Source organism: Lepisma saccharinum, chromosome 24, assembly GCF_977018435.1.
Source record: "Lepisma saccharinum chromosome 24, izLepSacc3.1, whole genome shotgun sequence".
NCBI classification, from domain to species: domain Eukaryota; kingdom Metazoa; phylum Arthropoda; class Insecta; order Zygentoma; family Lepismatidae; genus Lepisma; species Lepisma saccharinum.
Window position 1 is genome coordinate 36,453,512 of NC_139252.1, and position 18,313 is coordinate 36,471,824.

At 38.7% G+C, this 18,313-nt stretch overlaps 1 protein-coding gene across 1 annotated transcript in view; it reads left to right on the top strand.

Annotated features, from left to right (window-relative positions):
- Positions 1–3,828: 3,828 nt before the first annotated feature.
- LOC145978323 (peroxidase-like) overlaps positions 3,829–18,313 on the top strand; it is a 64,467-nt gene continuing 49,982 nt past the window's right edge. The window contains exons 1-2 of the mRNA XM_083110881.1: positions 3,829–4,000; positions 15,609–15,921. Of these exons, the coding sequence (XP_082967007.1) occupies positions 15,627–15,921 (295 nt within the window). The 5' untranslated portion in view covers positions 3,829–4,000; positions 15,609–15,626. The remainder of the gene's footprint in view (positions 4,001–15,608; positions 15,922–18,313) is intronic.

The window sequence follows — 18,313 nt, forward strand, 5'->3', positions numbered from 1 at the left end:
TTCATCGGCGCTCATGTCATGAAATCCAAGAAATCTTTCAATGACTTTTTTCTGTGAGGCCGAAAAAAAACGTAACACTGTTGACACCTGAGATTTTTTGCTAATGTCTGATGTTTCATCGACCATGATAGCCACAAAGTCTGTGTTTTGAATTTCATTGTAGATTTCATCTCTCAGAACATCCGAAACTGAATTTATTAAATCATTTTGAATGCCTGCTGAAGTACCGCGAAAAACTGTAGAATTTAATAAATGTTCTTTTAATGAGGGATCGAACTCGGCAGTTGCAATAAGGAATTCCATGTAATTGCCCTTATTTAGAGATGCTGCATTTTCCTCATGGCCTCGGAATGGCAATTCTTGCTTTGCTAAATAGCAGACGGCGTTAATCTTAATCTTTAATATTTCCCTGTTCTCTTTTACTTTTTCATTGTGTAGCTCTATTTCAGCTTTTCGTTGAGTATCCACAAGAACGTCAATTGTAGTAGGGGTGGCAACTATAAAGATGCAATTCAGACTCGCTGTGTTTTCTCACTGCAGTATTGAGATATTTCAAATCCGCATACCCTTGATAATTCCCAACACCTTTTTTAGTCTAGAATAATAAACATGTCCAACAGTAAAATTTATTCAACACATCACACCCGCAAAGCCAGTCTCAAATTTCATAGAGTTCTTTTCGAAAATGTCTCTCAAAACCTTTTCCAGCACCACTTTTTCCTTTAACACACGTTGAAATCGTGAGATTCGGACATGGTCGACCATTGTCAATCACTTGTTTCTTCTCTGAATACGAAAGCGAAGAAAATGAATTATTTAAATATTTTTGCACAACACTTTCACTATTCTCCATCTTAAAATAATCACATCACTTCACACCACACGTTTAAAAAATAATGCACAACAATCACGAGCAAAACAACGCGGAACGCGGTATGAATGAAAGCCAAAGCGTTGGAAACAAATACAACGCCTTGAGAAGCTAACCATGGTGGTGGGTGGCAGGGTGCGCATGCGCGGTCATCCTATGTTTTGGCAGTGGTAAGACGTTGTATTTCCTCTCCAACGCCATGGCAGTGCGGGACCGATCTGCCTGCCTGACAACCACTGCGCGCTGCGCCGCGTTCAAAAACTACCGGGCGCTCGAGACTGACAATTGAAGAAAAACGCTCAAAATCATAATTTATAAAAGTACAGATACTTTCTTCTTTATTTCATTTTCCTTTGGCCGTTGACACACGACTTACACACCCAGAGAAATCGCCACTGGTTATAACCCTCACCAACCGCCCCCTTGAGCACGCCACTGGGTAACGCCGTCGCCTTGTAGTCTAGGGCTCAATCCATCCTTTCAAATGTCAACTTCTTTCCCACGTACACTCTGGACTGCATTTTGCAAACTAACCAGGCTCTGGCATCTGGACTCTGACAGTGATGCCAACCGTAGGGACTTTTCACTATATTTTGCCCGCGTAGGGACAGATTTTGCCAAATGAGGGAAAACGTAGGGACTTTTTTCAATGTTCGAAAATAACATTTTATTGTGCAAAGGTGCTCCATCAGAATTATGGAACATGTTATCGGTTACCAAGAACTTTGAAGGCAAATTCTTTTTTGAAAGCATTTCCATTCTCGCAAAAATAGTGTTAACATTGCCACATTCTAACGCGGAAACGGAAAGAATATTTTCAATGTTAAGTGATACAAAAACAAAAAAAAAGAAATAAAATTGTACCAGAATTGTTAAATTCTTTGCTAGTGATAAATTCTTAGGCACATGAAGAAGCAGTAGCGTACGCAGGATTTCATCAAGGGGGGGGGGGTTATATCTAAAACTTTTTCCAAATTCACATTACCATTGTTTTATTATACTTTAATAATATTCATAATTAATTAATAATACTGATAATTAATTAATTAGTTTAATTACTACTACTAATACCACTAATGCAGCTGCTGTTACTACTAATATCACTACTATTATTAAGTAGTAGAGATCTACATAAGTATATTTATGAAAGCAATAGGACAAAATTATTTTCTAGTCATTCGATTGTTAACAAATTCTTGGAGTTTTTTTTGTTTCTTTGTTACGAAATAATTGTCTAGTCAATGGTTATTTATTTATGATAGTCCATAAAACAATAAAATATATTAAATTAATTGAAGTAATCAAAATATGAAACTCAGCCAAGGAGCCGCAGCATGGAGCTGATCACATCACCCGCAAAATGGCCGAGATTGAGAATGTGTGGAGCCCCACCACACCACTACACGTGCTTTCATGACACGGAGCTATTTGCATGGGGGAATTTACATTACCTTTACCTATGGGAACTCACCCAGGATGATGATGAGGCAGGAGAATACATGTTGCTAAATTCCACTCCACTGAATGTATGTTTTTGTTCAAAAGTACGTTTATAGACATTCCAACACATTCATCACTTCTAGGTGATTCACAAAGCACTTCTTCAACATTATTGAACTTTGCGGCCGCTTAGATTGTTTAGACATATCGACGGATTCTAAAATACTCTGTAAGAGAAACACGCCAATACCGCTCTCAAAATCTACTATGCACGTTTACTATAATTCACACCTGGTTGTCTCGTTGTTCTTACCAACAAAACATTTCACAATAGTTAAGCTTATTGTAGTTCGAATTCAGAAATTCAAATGTACCGCGCAAACAATGGGAAGGTGGACTGGTGATCGTGTGTTCTTGTAGGCCTAGCATTTGTCTACATTAGCAGCTTACAACGAACCAAGAACTTTATTTAGTTAAAGCTCATTGTTCACAGAAACAAAATGCATGTTCTTTGAACATTGTTGCAGCTGATGTACAAAACAACTTTTTTCTTTTAAATCATAGTTGCCCTCATTTTTTAATTTTCAAGAATTTGTGTTTATTTTCAAGGCATTCACTATTACAGATGCGTGTGTTTGAAATGTTGTGCTTTTCTCCATGCTGCATGGGAATAATAATTCAAATAATTATTATTAGTATTGTTATTATTATTATTATTACTATTTTTATTTCTGACTGTCATAAATTAGCCATTTTTATTTTTTTTGCTACAGCATTTTCCATAATATTTCAAAAGCTCAAGGGGGGTTTAAACCCGGTAACCCCCCCCTTGCGTACGCCACTGTTAAGAAGACTGCAGGAAATACAGCATCACCAACCAACATCTATCTCTTCACAGCAGCAGCATGTATGACTTCAAATAACATAATCAACAGTAAACGACTCAACGTTATTCATAAATTGTGGAAACATCGAGTAGAAAGACTTGGTAAGCAAATGTGTATATTTTATTTTCTGTTTTGCATGCACATGAGGTGTTGTCTTTTCAGTCGCTTTACTTGACGTAGGGACATTTGGTCAGTTGTAGGGACATTTTGACTACGTCTGTAGGGACATTGCCGAAAAGTGGTTGGCAACACTGCACAGCCAGTATAATCATCTGTGAGATTTGTGCTTGTGCTTGTCGCTTTACTCATTTCATCTCCTTTCATCCTCATCTTCGCGATTAGCCAATAGTGGCAGAAAAACAAAGTAAAATAAAACAAATCAAGCAACCAATCCATCACTCACAATAAAAATACAAAACGAGAGAAGAAACATCCATAAAACTTAACTCACAAAGCGTCTTCTCCTGAACAACTGCAAGAAACCACAATCCCCTGCAGTGACCTTGAAAATAATTGCTCTGCCTCTTGCATCCTCTTTTGCCACACCTCCCTAAGAAGACTTTTTTTTATTTCTGTTTTGTCTTACAAACAAGTTTGGATGAGAAAGTGATGGGAAGGTCATCCATAGGGGAACTCCGAAAGATGACGTCACGAACTGACTTGCGAAAAGAATACACACTACAAGCCGGGCTTGTCAGTACCAATATGTTTCCCAAGACAACGGTGTTGTTCAAAGGATTGTTTTCTTGTGTATAGTTTGCTGCAAGATATTTGTAGTGACAGTTCCGTTTCGTACTGAAAGGTGAGTGTTGGAATTTCTCTACACTTTTCTACAGGTTAGGTTTGCTGGTGTTTTCTTAAGTGTTATTTTTTAGTTTGTCTGACAACTAAGCTCTCACAGTTGCAGTGTTTAGACAGTGTACCCGTCATCGCCTTGTAATCAAGAGGTCCGAGTTCGATACCCGGTGCAAGCACATGGTGGTGATTCCACCTTAAACTGTAGGTTCAGTCCTGATTAGCCTATCTGTGCATAAAGTGGACTTAAAACAACAATTTGGGTTTGAATTCTTGATTAAAGTCTACTTTATGCACAGATAGACTAATCAGGACTGAACCTACAGTTTAAAGTGGAATCGTTTTTTTTTATTTGCTTTATTTTACTTCGCTTCTTGTGCCACTTTTGGCTGATTTGTGAAGATGGGGATGAGTGATGATATGATGAAATTGATGAATAGACACAAACATCCATGCCCAGGCCAGGATTCGAACCCGGGACCCCTGGCGTTGTAGTGCGATAAGGTGGAATCGTCACCATATGCTTCCACCGGGATCCCTTGATTACAGTGCTCGGAAAGTTAATGAAGATTAAAATGTTCCTTTCTTCTCATTTAAAAAGAAACATAATTTTGTTAATAACTCTTCCTACCATTATTGAATGATTTATTTTACTTTGCTAAAGGCAAAGGTGGGGATGAATAGTGATATGATGAAATGGATGAAGACACGAGCACAACACAAGCCGACCTCCGTGGTGTAGTGGTTAACACAAGGTGCTACGTCAGTGGTCCCAGGTTCGAACCCAGGCCTGGACATGCGTGTTCTTTGTTAGTGTCTCTTCATCAATTTCATTATATCATAACTCGTCCTCATCGTCGCGATTAGACAAAAGTGGCCGAAAGGCGACGATAAATAACAAAAGTCAAATCACATGAAATCAAGAACAAAAGTCCCACTGTGAGTCCAGGCGCCGGACCCTCGCTAGTCTACAAAATGCAACAATGGAAGAGAGGTTAAAATTAGAGCTTGTCATCCCTTACACCCCTGTTACGTCCATGCGAAAACGTAAAGAAGAATGGCCGTAAAGAAATTCTTTAATTTTGTTACTCGTTAGTAAGTACTATTGCAGTAACTAATTTATATCTTCCTCTACCTTCAAGCAGTCCTCATAGAATGTTATTTCATAGTGTAGCGTAAGATGTAGGCGAAAAGCAACTTTTGATAATTTTGTATGCAACTCGATAAGTTAAGTAAGTCGTTGATAAGTAAAAAAAAAAAAGCGCAGAGCTAGATACTTTGGCGCCCTAGGGCAGTATTGTGGTTTGTCCCCCCCTGCTCCCGCACTAACAAGCATGGACATTTTTACATGCAGTCTTGGATATTTTCTTCTTATGCCATGGTTTGTGATATTTACATTCTACAATTTTTGAAATGAGAAAACAAGGAAAAAACTCGTTTAAAAATAATATAGGTTATGTTTAAAGATTCGTAGTTTCAAATGTAACGAGTAATACGTTGTATGTTTTCCTTCTCTCCTTACATCTTTCAACTGTAAAATTTCCGTCACACATTCTGTCTTTGTTGTCGTTATAAAGAAAGAAAACATTGAACACCGCCCTGGATGAATAGTGACCTAAGCTTCGGGCCCCCTTTTCTACTAAGCGTTCCAAGATTAGCCATTGTGGAACACTACAATGTGGTGTAAAGAGACTGACTGATTTTTCTGTACACTACCACATTTGCGTTCGATCGGCCAAATATGAAGCTAACTAACTAAGTAACTCCCTAGCCTTCTTAAACCCGAAGGTTCATGGCTGCAGCAACACAGGCCTTCCATCTTTCCCTATCTTGGGCAAGTTCTATATACTCTTTTCCATCCCTACCGATTTCCCTTAGGTCCATCTCAACGTTGTCCCTCCATCTTCGTCTTGGTCTTCCTACAGTCTCTTACCATCAGGTTTCCCAACAAGAATCCTGTAAACTCCTCTTTCCTCTCCCATTCGTGCCACATGGCCTGCCCACCTAAGTCTTCTTGATTTAATTATTCTAATAATATCTGGACATGTAACCTTCTCCACTCACCTGTCTCCTCATCCCTTTTAGGTCCAAATATTTTCCTAAGGATCTTATTTTCAAATACTCTCAATTTATGTTCCTCTTTCAATGTAAGGGACCAAGTTTCACATCTATATAATACTAAAGGCAAAATTACTGTTTTGTATATTTTAACTTTTAGTTTCTTAGATATTAAACGAGAAGACAAAAGTTTATGAAGAGAGAAGTAACATGCATTTCCAAATGTGAAGCACGATTAATAATAATAATAATAATAATAATAATTAAGGTATTAAGTGAAATATTGAATGAAGCAATTTTCTGTAGTAATATGTCATGATCAATTTTGTCAAATGCCTTAGTAAAATCGGTGCATGTTGCATCCTACATCCAATAAGGAAATTAAAATATTAGAGTAAAAATAAATTATACAAATTGAAATGTTGCATTGAAAATGTGTTAAATTTTACGTTGCTTTATAATACTTAAAGAATATAAATCAAAGTCTCGAAGAGGACCGAAATTCTCGTACATATAGTCTCGGTCTCATCTCGATTTTTACAAGGTCACTTCTGTCTCGGTGCCACCCCCAGCAAAGCACATGTCACAGAGATTCAGTTCCCACTATAACCTGTAGGTCCAGTCCCGATTAGCCTATCTGAGAATGAAATGGATTTAACTTTGCCGAGGACAGCGACAATATGCGACTCTTACAAGAAATTTGTATTATTTGGAAAAATTGTCTGTTAGCAAAAGTTACACGGAAGCTTCATGAATCGCCAATGTCTGCGACCTGTTCGAGACAGGTAGTAATTCCTTTGACCGGTCATGAAACCAGGATTTCCTGGTCGGTGGTGTTCGGTAAGGGTGAAAAAACCCATCATTGTCAAGGACAGTGTAGGAACCTGTTTTTCCAAGCCTTAGCACCCACCCTCACCTTTATTGTCGATGCACACATATGATTGTTCGAGACGATTGGGTAACAACTTTTATGATGTGAGTAACCTTGAGTTCATTACCTAATCATAAACGCCCACATGGGTGTAAAGAGATTAAATGTTTAACTCAATAAAACAAGAATGTTCTTGGCATATACGTGGGTTGGAAATTTAATTGTGGCAACTATTTATTCTCAAATGATACAAAATAGATTCCTCTGTGAAACTTTTACAGCCGTTCGATGTAGTCATCAGCATTGTGTACAACTGTTGCCAGCGATGTGGAAGTCGTAGTGTTTTTGAAGCAGTGCCTGTTCTGTTCATTTGAATGGAGCGGCCTATTGCCTGAAGAATCTCTGGAACAGTTCGAAACCTTCATCTTAGGGATCAAATTAAAGCCCCATCGAGCTAACATCAGCCACAGGTTGAGCGCTACATGCGCCCGAGCATTGTCCTGCAAAATGACGGGAGTATTCAGCAGAAAGTGTCCCCTCTTGTTTCGCAACGCAGGTCGTAGGTTATATTCCAAAAATATACAGTAATACTGCGGATTGACGTTCTGTTCTGGACCTGGAGGTACGGTGAGAATCGCCAGAACTTTCACTTTAGTGGGGTTCTAACTACACAACTTTAGACCGCCAACTCCAACGACTCTCTATTCATCTCGTCACTGCGCATGCGCCTAGTGTTGGAATGAAGAGTCGATTTACTGGGAGATAGCTTAGGTATCAAACTAACATATGGTATAAGTTAGAAGCACCGTTTCATGGTGTATATACAACAGTGTTGCCACTATTAAATTTTCAACCCACGTATTATATCTACAAACATGCATTCAAATGAAATGATAATGTTGTACTTATTTGTTTACAAATCTCAAGTCTTGCTTTATAATTTTAATCTTTCCTAATCTACCTACCTACTGTCGTCCCAAGAAGAGAAAGACCGCTTGTGCCAGAGTGTTCCCACGTCGCCATAATTTCGCTTCTTTGTCAAAACATTCATCAACGTTAACTAAAGCCATACTAATGCATAGGCTCAAATCCATTTCTGCTTTCGCTGTATACGGCCCTCCCCTTCATGCTCAGACGTGTTTACAATCCGGAGGGCGACCCTGATGAGGTAGACTTCAACCTCTGCTACGCCCCTTGGGGGTGCATACTAAGATGTTATTTACCACGGCTACAGATATCTTAATCTCAGGGGGATAGGTTCTTTATTCGAGAATTCCAAATAAAAAAGCGTTTTATAGCCAAGATGATATAGTAAAATGCGGATCTATATTCTGATAACAATACAAAATACAGAGAAAAAATATATATATATATCGAAAAGGTATTCTTTTCTTGTATCTATTTCTTCTATAGGAAAAAGGCTTCTTCTTCTTTTATTTTCAAAAGGCTTCTTCTTCTTTGATTATCGAAAAGGCTTCTTCTTCTTTGATTATCGAAAAGGCATCTTCTTCTTTTATCATCAAAAGGCTTCTTCTTCTTTTAAAAGGCTTCTTCTTCTTTTAAAAGGCTTCTTCTTCTTTGATTATCGAAAGGGCTTCTTCTTCTTTGATAAAAGGATAATCTTCTTTTTCTTTTTTCTACCTTCTATGACAATCTCTTTCTTTTATTTACAAAAAATAGTCATCCCCTTTTATTCATAGCTGTTTCTTATTTTTCTCTATTCATATCAATTCTTATTTCTTCTTTCAGCAGCAATCCTTATTATCTTCTCTATTCCGACGAGATATTCTTATATTCTTGATACATTCTTCTATTTATTCCTTCCGCAGCAAATTCTTATTTCTTCTATTCTTCTTTGCCACTGGAAAAAGTCTTATTCTCTCATTTATCGCAAATATTTCTCTTTACCATATCTCTTCTCAATAATATAGACAAATTATTATGCTGCATTCCTTGTAGAGAATTGAACCAAAGCTATAGAGGATTTTTAGGAGCGTCTAATCTGACAATAGCGCCTCCTCCTAAAACAACAACCAAGGGAAATAACCAGGATCGCTAATAACAAGCGCTGCCAATGGCCCAGTGCGATTAATAAAGAGCGCAACCGTAAAGTGCTTCGGGGCGTCTAATTTGACAACAGCGCCACCGGGGACAAGCAACCAAAACATGGCGACGTTCTCCTCGCCAGAGAATCAAAAGGAGATAGATTTCTGAATTCGTGCGCTTACTTAATAACTTTCCTAAACGTTTCATATGCGGCCATATTCTTAATTATTTTACTTTACTATATACAACATTCTATTTACTTCTTTTATAGTATTTGAACTCTTCTTTTATATATTTCTCAATTTACTATAATATATATAATCCATCTTCTCCGCTCTAAGTTTTTATAATTTCCTTTGCTCCTCTTTATATTGCGTGCTGCCATCTCTCGTCGATTCCGAGAAACCATTCCTCCTTGCAACTCTCATTGTGTCATCGAAACTGGCAAGTGACACCTCACCCTCCGTAATACTTGTGAGGGTGAGAGCGCGTGATGGTGACCGGGAAGGAATTCCTTGAGGGTGAGGAGGTTTATTCAAAATGGATACCTCTCTTAATGATGGTAGAAATACTAGTCACTGAATAAAGAGAATGCAGTGTATTTTGGCAACACAGGAGATGGATTGCCAGGCATGCAGCTGGTTGCATTACCAACAATCCTTCAATCGCTTGGGGTGAAAATTCGGCGACATTACCAGAGAGCTTTCCTGTTCTTTCTAGAATAGTATATTCCACTCTTTACGTCTCTCCCCTATTTTTACTCTCCCCCTCTGTTTCTTTTTTGTTTTATCTTTTCTGTCTTTTGACTTTTCTTATTTTTCTTCTTCCCCCCTCTCTCTCTTATAGTCTATTCTCTACTTTTCTTCCTTCCTTAACTATCAGCTTCTGTTTCCACTAACTCTTCTGTAGGTTACCCACTACTTCCATGGACGTCCGCAGGATTTTTTCCAGGGAGGGGCAAGGAAGGTATCTTTTTCCAGGGGGGGCCAACATGGCATATTTTCCCGAATAATAGTGTTCATCCATAAAAAAATATTGCTTAAATTTGAATTTATCATGTTCGTAGAATAATTAACACACATTATTGTGGCTGAAATTAAATTATATGTGTGAAATATGTAATTTTTGGTTGACTTTCATTTTCCGGGGGAGGAGGGGACACCCATGACTACTTCCTTTTGTTTCTCAAAATTTCTCGATTTCTTGTTATGTCGCCTTGGTGGCTGGCGTTGAACACTGATGCAAGATCTCGCCAACCCTATAACGGTCAAATATTGTGTAACAGGTAATTAATCTAATTGCCCGTTATTAAGAATTAATTACAATTGGTAATATTAAAATCCGTCGCGAATAAAGGTGTCTAGCGACTGCCTTGGCCAATGCTAACTTGCTCAACCACCGTTTTTCGCCCGAATTCGGATTTACATGCATTCATATGGGGAATAGCAGGAAAAGAGCAACTTCTAGACCAATGGACCGAATTGGATGAGTAGTAACCAGCGGAAGACCACATCACGAAAGTACTGATTCCGAGATTTGAGCCTAATCAGAACAGAACTACGGGAGTTATGAATTATTAAAGATCCATCGCTGGATACAATGGGAGACGGTATCCTGGTGAGATGGCCCTCTCTGTCCGTGTCTGACACAATAGCGGAGGATTTAGCCTAATCTCTGCGCGAGGGGCTACTACCAGAGGTTAAGGACCGGAGTGAGCGTTGACAAGGATAGGAGGACAACGGTCAAAGCACCAGAAACAATAAATTGACACCTGAACACAGAGACTATAGCGTCACCTCGTTCAAATCTTGAATAAAAGGGATGATTCGGAATAGCGAGAAAACAGTTTTGCTTAGAATCGACACCGGAGTGTGAGCTACGCGCGACCTAGCTGCGAGTCGCAATCCAACCCGAGGTCTGGATTTGTGTTTTCCTGGAGTGAGTGTTTTAGAGCCATGGAGTAGAGCAGAGTAGAACCAGGGGGTCGTTTCCCCCTCGCCGTCAACGCATTCGTGCACATACGTGTGGTATGTGAGAATAACGCCAGACACGTCCACCTGTGTCAGTCGTCCGAAACAACGTCCTAAGTTAGCAGAAGTTAATAACATTTAATATCCATGTGTGTCCATGGGAAACCGCGAGAAGTGAACGAGTGAAGCCAGGATCCGATGATGCCAGACGGAACTGCCGGGAGATCCATTTTCGCCAACCAGGATAACAGCGAAGTACGACGCTGGAGTGTGGGCGTCTTCCAAAACTGTATGACCACTTTCACCCTACCCAGGTCAGAGGGAATGCAGCGAAGGTAAGATCCAACCATGTGCGTGTGTGAGAGAGATGACGCCAATCTACCGCGAATCTGCGTAAATCAAATCATTGCATAACTTAAATCAGTGCTATGGCATACCTAGACATTGTTATTTCGGCGGACAATCAATGTTATAGATCAGAGTTTATGTTTACAGCTAAACAATAGTTCATTGAAATATATTTGTACCTTCTGAAAAGCTAAAAGCGTTCGCACAAAGAACAATTACTCACTTTATACTTAAAACCCTAAACGATAAATTGTAAAAGGCAATGTAGCCAAGAAATAGCATGAGTATAGTCAAAGTATTAATTAATCTAACCTTTGTAATTGTCATATTGTCTCAATGTGCCATGGAATGTGTGTATGAATGAGAGATCGAATGAAAGAGGGCAAGATGTTGTTTATTTATCTGTGCTTTAATATACAGTGCGTCCATTTCGATCTGCAGCCGAGAGATCGGGAGAAACGTGGCGGGCGGCGCTGACGGAGATGCCGACATTTGAGGCCTGTAATGCCCGCTTATTTTTGTGGACATCTTGCAAAACGAGCACTAACCTGTGTTATAACACGCAAAAGTTCTTCTGTAATTCTTCCAAGTTCCACCCTTATATACACAAATAAATACGCTTTAGAAATTATATTAAGAGCCACAGATAATACTCTGTAAAACATTTTAATCATAGTTTTGACCAGTAACGTCCTGCTTAAGTTTATATCCTTGAAAGAGTTTTGTGTCGATGGGGATCGTTTGGAGGTTTCGAATGTGCAACACTGTATCAAGATTACGCTGCAGACGAACCGTTAAAAGCTAATGGTGTTCGTGAGCTACCTTGCAATCCGAAATCTCCTAGCTCAAGTTTTTTGTTCCTTCGCGACTACAGAGCTGTGAATATAGTGGCAGGCAGATGTAAACCAAGAGCGTGTTAATTTCGTACTGTGCGTAAGAGTGTTATTCTTGGTTACTTGCCGTTACTTGTTTGTGTTATTGCAGTGTGTATGTGTGTTGTGTCAGTCAGACGTTTGGAATGCCAGCCGCAAGGTTCACGTTAGAACAAAGAATTTTTATGTATGACACTTACGTGAAAACAGACTCGTGTCGAGACGTGTGTAGGCAATTTGTACAGAAATTCCCAGGCGTTTCACCTCCACATAGATATACGGTTAGACGTCTTGTCCTTAAATTACGAGAAACTGGATCGTTAAATTTTAAAACACCTAAGCAAAAACGACGGATTCTAACCGAAGCAAAACTCGATGAAATTGGTGCAGCGTTAGAACGTTCTCCAAACAAACCTCTACGCCGTGTTTCACAGGAGATGGGCGTGTCAAAATCATCAGCACATACAGCCACTAAGCTACTAAAATTAAAACCGTTCAGAGTTTCTATAGTGCAAGAATTAAGGCCCCCTGACAACGTAAGTAGAGTAAATTTCTGTAATTGGGTTTTGCAGAATATTGTAGATGGTATTGTTGATCCACAGTTAATAATTTTTTCGGATGAGGCATGGTTTCACTTGCGTGGTCATGTTTGTTGACAGAACAATAGATACTGGAGCACTGAAAATCCCCGAATAATACACGAAGTTCCGTTACACGATGCAAAAATTGGTGTGTGGTGTGCTGTAAGTGCCAAAAGAATAATAGGGCCTATATTTTTTGAAGACACAATAAATTCAGAGAGGTACCGCACACAAATACTCGCGCCGTTTTTTCAGTTGTTATCAGATAATGAGAGACAATATGGGTATTTTCAACAAGATTCGGCCACAGCCCATACCGCCGCTGATTCTTTGGACGTTTAAGGGAGGTGTTTGATGACAGAATAATTTCAAGAGGTTTATGGCCTTCACGTTCGCCAGATCTTACCGTATGTGACTATTATTTGTGGGGAACCTTGAAAAATAGAGTCTACCGAAATAACCCTCATAGCATCGACGAACTAAAAGACAATATAAGGGCAGAACTAGGAAGAATTACGGAAGAAGAACTTTTGCGTGTGAATCAAAATTTCATCAAACGATGCCAGGAATGTGTGAATGTAGGTGGACATCACTTTGAACAACTCTTATAACACAGGTTAGTGCTAGTTTTGCAATATTTATATAAATGTCTGCATATGTCCATAAAAATATGCGGGCATTACAGGCCGCAAATGTCGGCACCTCCCTCAGCGCCGCCCGCCACGTTTCTCCCGATCTCTCGGCTGCAGATCGAAATGGACGCACGGTATGTGTATATTCAGATCCACCGTAGTACTATGTAACGTCATTTCAGGTGCATGAAATCAAATCCTCCTAGGTTTATTCTCGGTAACTCCGACTGTAGGCACTTATCCTGACCGTATTATAATTCATGTCATGTTTAATTCGCGTGACAGGTGTCACGGGGAGAGATTCTGCGTTGTTGCGTTGCTTAGTTCAGTTGAGTTAGTTAATTTTTTAGCGCGTAACAACCCAGATGCGTCTTGTGAACGCATGCGGTGCATGTTGCGCATGCGTTAATTGTGGGGAAAATGACAGCTTGCTCTGCGACGACATTCATGAGCATTTCTACATTCTAATTTCTTCATATAGGAGAAGTATTTATTTTACACGAGAGCGCTGAACTAAGCTTATATTACAATTCTTGGATCTGAAGTGAAAGAAAGTAATAATTCTTTTCCCACAATTGATGCATGCGTCACTTCAGATCCAAGAAATGTAATATAAGATTAGTTCAGCGCTCTCGTGTAAAATAAATACTTCTCCTATATGATGAAATTAGAATGTAGAAATGCTCATGAATGTCGTCGCAGAGCAAGCTGTCCTTTTTCCCACAATTGACGCATGTGCAGCCAACCGTATAGGTTCCGGGTTCGATTCCTGTTCCGGACATGGGTGTCTTTTCTTGGTTTGTCCTTTGATCAACATCGTAAAAATCACCATTCATCTAATCGTCGCGATTAGCAAGAAAGTGAAGAAAAGCCACGTAATATAATAAAAATATGGACTTGAGAACGTGGATGCCAACAGAAAATATTCGAAAAGTAGGAAGCAAAACCAAAACTTACTAATCTTGTTTGTAAATGGAATATGTATTGAAAATCGTACGACAGCGTGTTTATAGATCATCGTAAAATATAAATATTTCAAGAGATAGAGAGGGAAAGAAATAAAATAAAGAATGGATATGAAAAGAACGAGTGGGGGAAAAGAATTGATAGAGAGAGAAATACTGAATGAGGAAAGAGAAACGAATTAAAAGAAAATAAAAATAAAAGAAGCGATATAAGTGAGAGTAAGTAAAAATAAAGAGGGATAAGGAGAAGAATAGCGAGTGAAAGAAAATGAATAAAATAAGTCATAAGGTTGAGGGAGAAAAGAAAATATATAAACTAGGACAGATAGTGAGAGAAATATAGTATGAGAGAGAGAGAGAGAGAGAGAGATAGAGAGGGAGATGTGTTGAAGGAGTAAACAAAACAGAAGACAATAGACAGTAAAAGATGTAATCGACATGAGAGTAGATAAGCAAGTGGTTTGATTGATTTAGTGCTTTAAGTCCACTTTATGCACAGAAAGGCTAATCGGGACTGGACCTACAGTTTAAAGTGGAATCTGAAGAGAAATATAGTATGAGAGAAAGACAGAGAGAGAGAGAGAGAGAGAGAGAGAGAGAGAGAGAGAGAGAGAGAGAGAGATATGTGTTGAAGGAGTAAAAAAAAAACAGAATGCTGGACCCTGTGGCCGAGTGGTTAGCATATCGCGCTGCGACGACAAGGGTCCCGGGTTTGAATCCCGCTCGGACTTGGTTGTTTGTGAATGTCCATTCATCAATTTCATCATTTCATCACTCATCCCCATCTACGCGAATTAGCCAAGAAGCACAAAACGCAAAGTAAAATAAGCTACATCAATCAATCAATATACAAAACAGAAGACAGTAAACGATACAATCTACTTGAGAGTAGATAAGCAAGTGGTTTGATTGATTTGGTTCTTTAAGTCCACTTTATGCACAGTAAGGCTAATCGGGACTGGACCTAAAGTTTAAAGTGGAATCCGAACCACTATGTGCCTCCACCGGGAATCTAACCCGGGACCCCTTGATTAAAAGGCGACGACGCTACCACTGCGCCATCATAGGATAAGCAAGTGGAAACATATTGAGAAAGGAAGGTGAGAATCCAGAAAGATTGTACAAGAAAGAAAAAACCGGGTAAAATAAATAAGGTAAGAATAACTAGTCGATGCTTCTTTGTTTCCAGGAAACGCCTCTTGAACTTCTCTTCTCAATGCAAAATAAGGTTCATGTACAGAATTACAATCAAACATTTCTTCTTAATTTCAGCTTCTTGTCCGTTTAACCATGGTGCATTGGCTGTGGATCATAGCTCTAATCTTGTCTGGCAATTGTTGGGCCGAAGACATCTTATCAAGAGTTCGACGACAGGGATTTGTGTTTCCCAGTGAGGCCAGGGATTCGGAAGGAGGGAGTTCTACTCTGTGCACAACAAGCGACGGCCAGCAAGGCTCTTGCAAGTCACACGTCGGGTGTTCCTTGTTCTATCAGGAACAGAAGGATAAGGAGCAAGAAGGAAATAATTGTGAACTGAAGGATGGCGAGAAAGGAGTGTGTTGTCCGGATGTTCTGACGAATAGAGGTAAGCTGCAAAAGAACACAATGCATCACTGAAAGTTGAATTTGCCATTTTCACTTGGACAAGTACGGCCAGACTTTGATATCGAGACGAGTCAAATTCGAGATGAGACTGTTTGTGTGTGTGTGTGTGTGATACAGTGGCGTACGCAAGGGGGGGGAACCGGGTTTAAACCCACCTTGAGCTTTTGAAATATGGATAATGCGGTAGGAAAAAAATGGCTAATTACCACAGTCAAAGATCTGCAACAGTAATAATAATAATAATAATAATAATACTAATAATAATAATTTGAATTATTATTCCATGCAGCATGGAGAAAAGCACAACATTCCAAATACACGCGTCTTTAATAGTGAATGCGTTGAAAATAAACACGAATTCTTAAAAATTAAATATGAGGGAAACTATGATTTAAATGAAGAAAGTTGTTTCGTATATCAGCTGCTACAATGTTCAACGATATTGTATTTTTTCTTGGTTCTTGGTTCGTTTTAAGCTTCTGATGAAGACAAATGCTAGTCCAACAAGAATACACAATCACCAGTCCGCCTTCCCATTGTTTACGCGGTACGTTTGAATTTCTGAATTCGAACTACAATAAGCTTAACTATTGTGAAAAGTTTTGTTGGTAATAAAGTGCTGAATCGAGACCTTTTTGCTCGATCGTAGTTCGCACCGATGACGCTAGATGGCTTACGGAATGGACAGTTTCTTTGCTCGGGCGAATAACGCTCGAACATTCAAACGATCGGTACACGCTCGAAGCCCAGTAGTTTCCGTGTAAACGTAATTTGTCTGTAGTAGCGGGCCTTTAAATAAGGATCGTGAAGTGAAAGACGCAGTGAAATTGAAACTAAAGTGACCATAGTCATCATCTCCATGTTAAGATGTAGTTTAGTCTATCTTACCAATACATAACAATATGGGTCATTCCAAGTCAATTCATCCAGGCCATGTCACCCACCATCCCCGATTTTGATGAAATTCGGTATGCTTATAGAACTTTTCATGCTGATTACAAAAATGACAACTTTTTTTGAATTGGTCAAGGGGTTCAGAAGTTACGCGCTTTTTAAGATCTCCGTGTACGCCACATGCGGCTCCACTTTGAATGACACGCATTAGGTTATAAACAATCGTATCTTCCCTCGGGTTTGCCGTGGAAACTTCAAATTAGTTTTATTTTGTTCAGAATAGTATAAGCTTTCATTTAAATAACGTTTCAGATGAATGCATCAGTAAACATGCATTTTTATATATAGTTTTATGTATTTTTTTAGAAAAATAAATGACTAACTTCAAGAGCGAATTTCATGCAATGCCCCCCCTTCAATTTTCCCCTAATTTTATATGTAGGTAGCTCAGAGTGTGTACTAATGCCTGATGAAAAAATTGGGATGGGCGGTTCAGAGACAGGGTGATAAAAAAATCATTTGCATAAAATTACATTAAAAGTAAATCTTATTAAAAATGCTTATGTATTTGGCACAAAACCTGAAGTACAATATGTTTCAAGTTACAATATTCAAAATTTTTGTTCACTGTGTGTGAATGTAAGCATAGGCGTAACCTGGCGGGGGCAAAGGGAAGCTCTTCCCTCTCCAAAATTTATAGATTAATTTAAAATTTGCAAGTAATAATTACAGTGGATCCCTGATTTAAGTTCCTCGATTTTATATTTTCCTTCATTTTGCATTCAATCTTGATGGTCTGGTTAGAAATTTTCCAAGATTTTACATTTTCCCGCGTATTAAGTTTTTCAGCTTGGTCTCCTGGAAAACGTAAAATTGAGGTTTCACTGTATCTAAGTTAGTTTCAACAGTCTTCATTTTTTAAAATTTTATATATTATATAATTATATATATAATTATTATTAACATTCCCAAGTTTAGCAAATTTTCTTCGAGAACATTCTTTTTGTGCATTTTATCTCAATATGGAAGTTCTTTTTTGGCTACTCTTCATGGGGATACGTAATATGAAGTAAGAATTTATACTACACATTTGTGCTGATTGAAGTTTTTTCAAATGGAGCTTTTTCGCCACATACCACAAAAAATATCCTTCTGACAGGATGATTGGAACAGTAAAAATACTTGTAAAGAAAGCAACAAGTACGGCAATTATGTAGAAATAGTATTCAAGGCATAAATTTCTTAGTAATCATCTAGGGTGAAATGACAACAACCCACAGTACAATGTGTCAGCGATTGCAAAGTATTACAACAGTACCAGAAAGTATGCACTATTTTGAACCGTCAGGTTCCGTAAGTTACTTTTTACAAGTAACTGAGTTACAGTCAATCATTAAAAAAGCTACTCAGTTATTGTTACTGGTACTTTGAAAGTAACTGAGTTTCTTTTACAGTTACGGTAACAGTAACGTACTGTT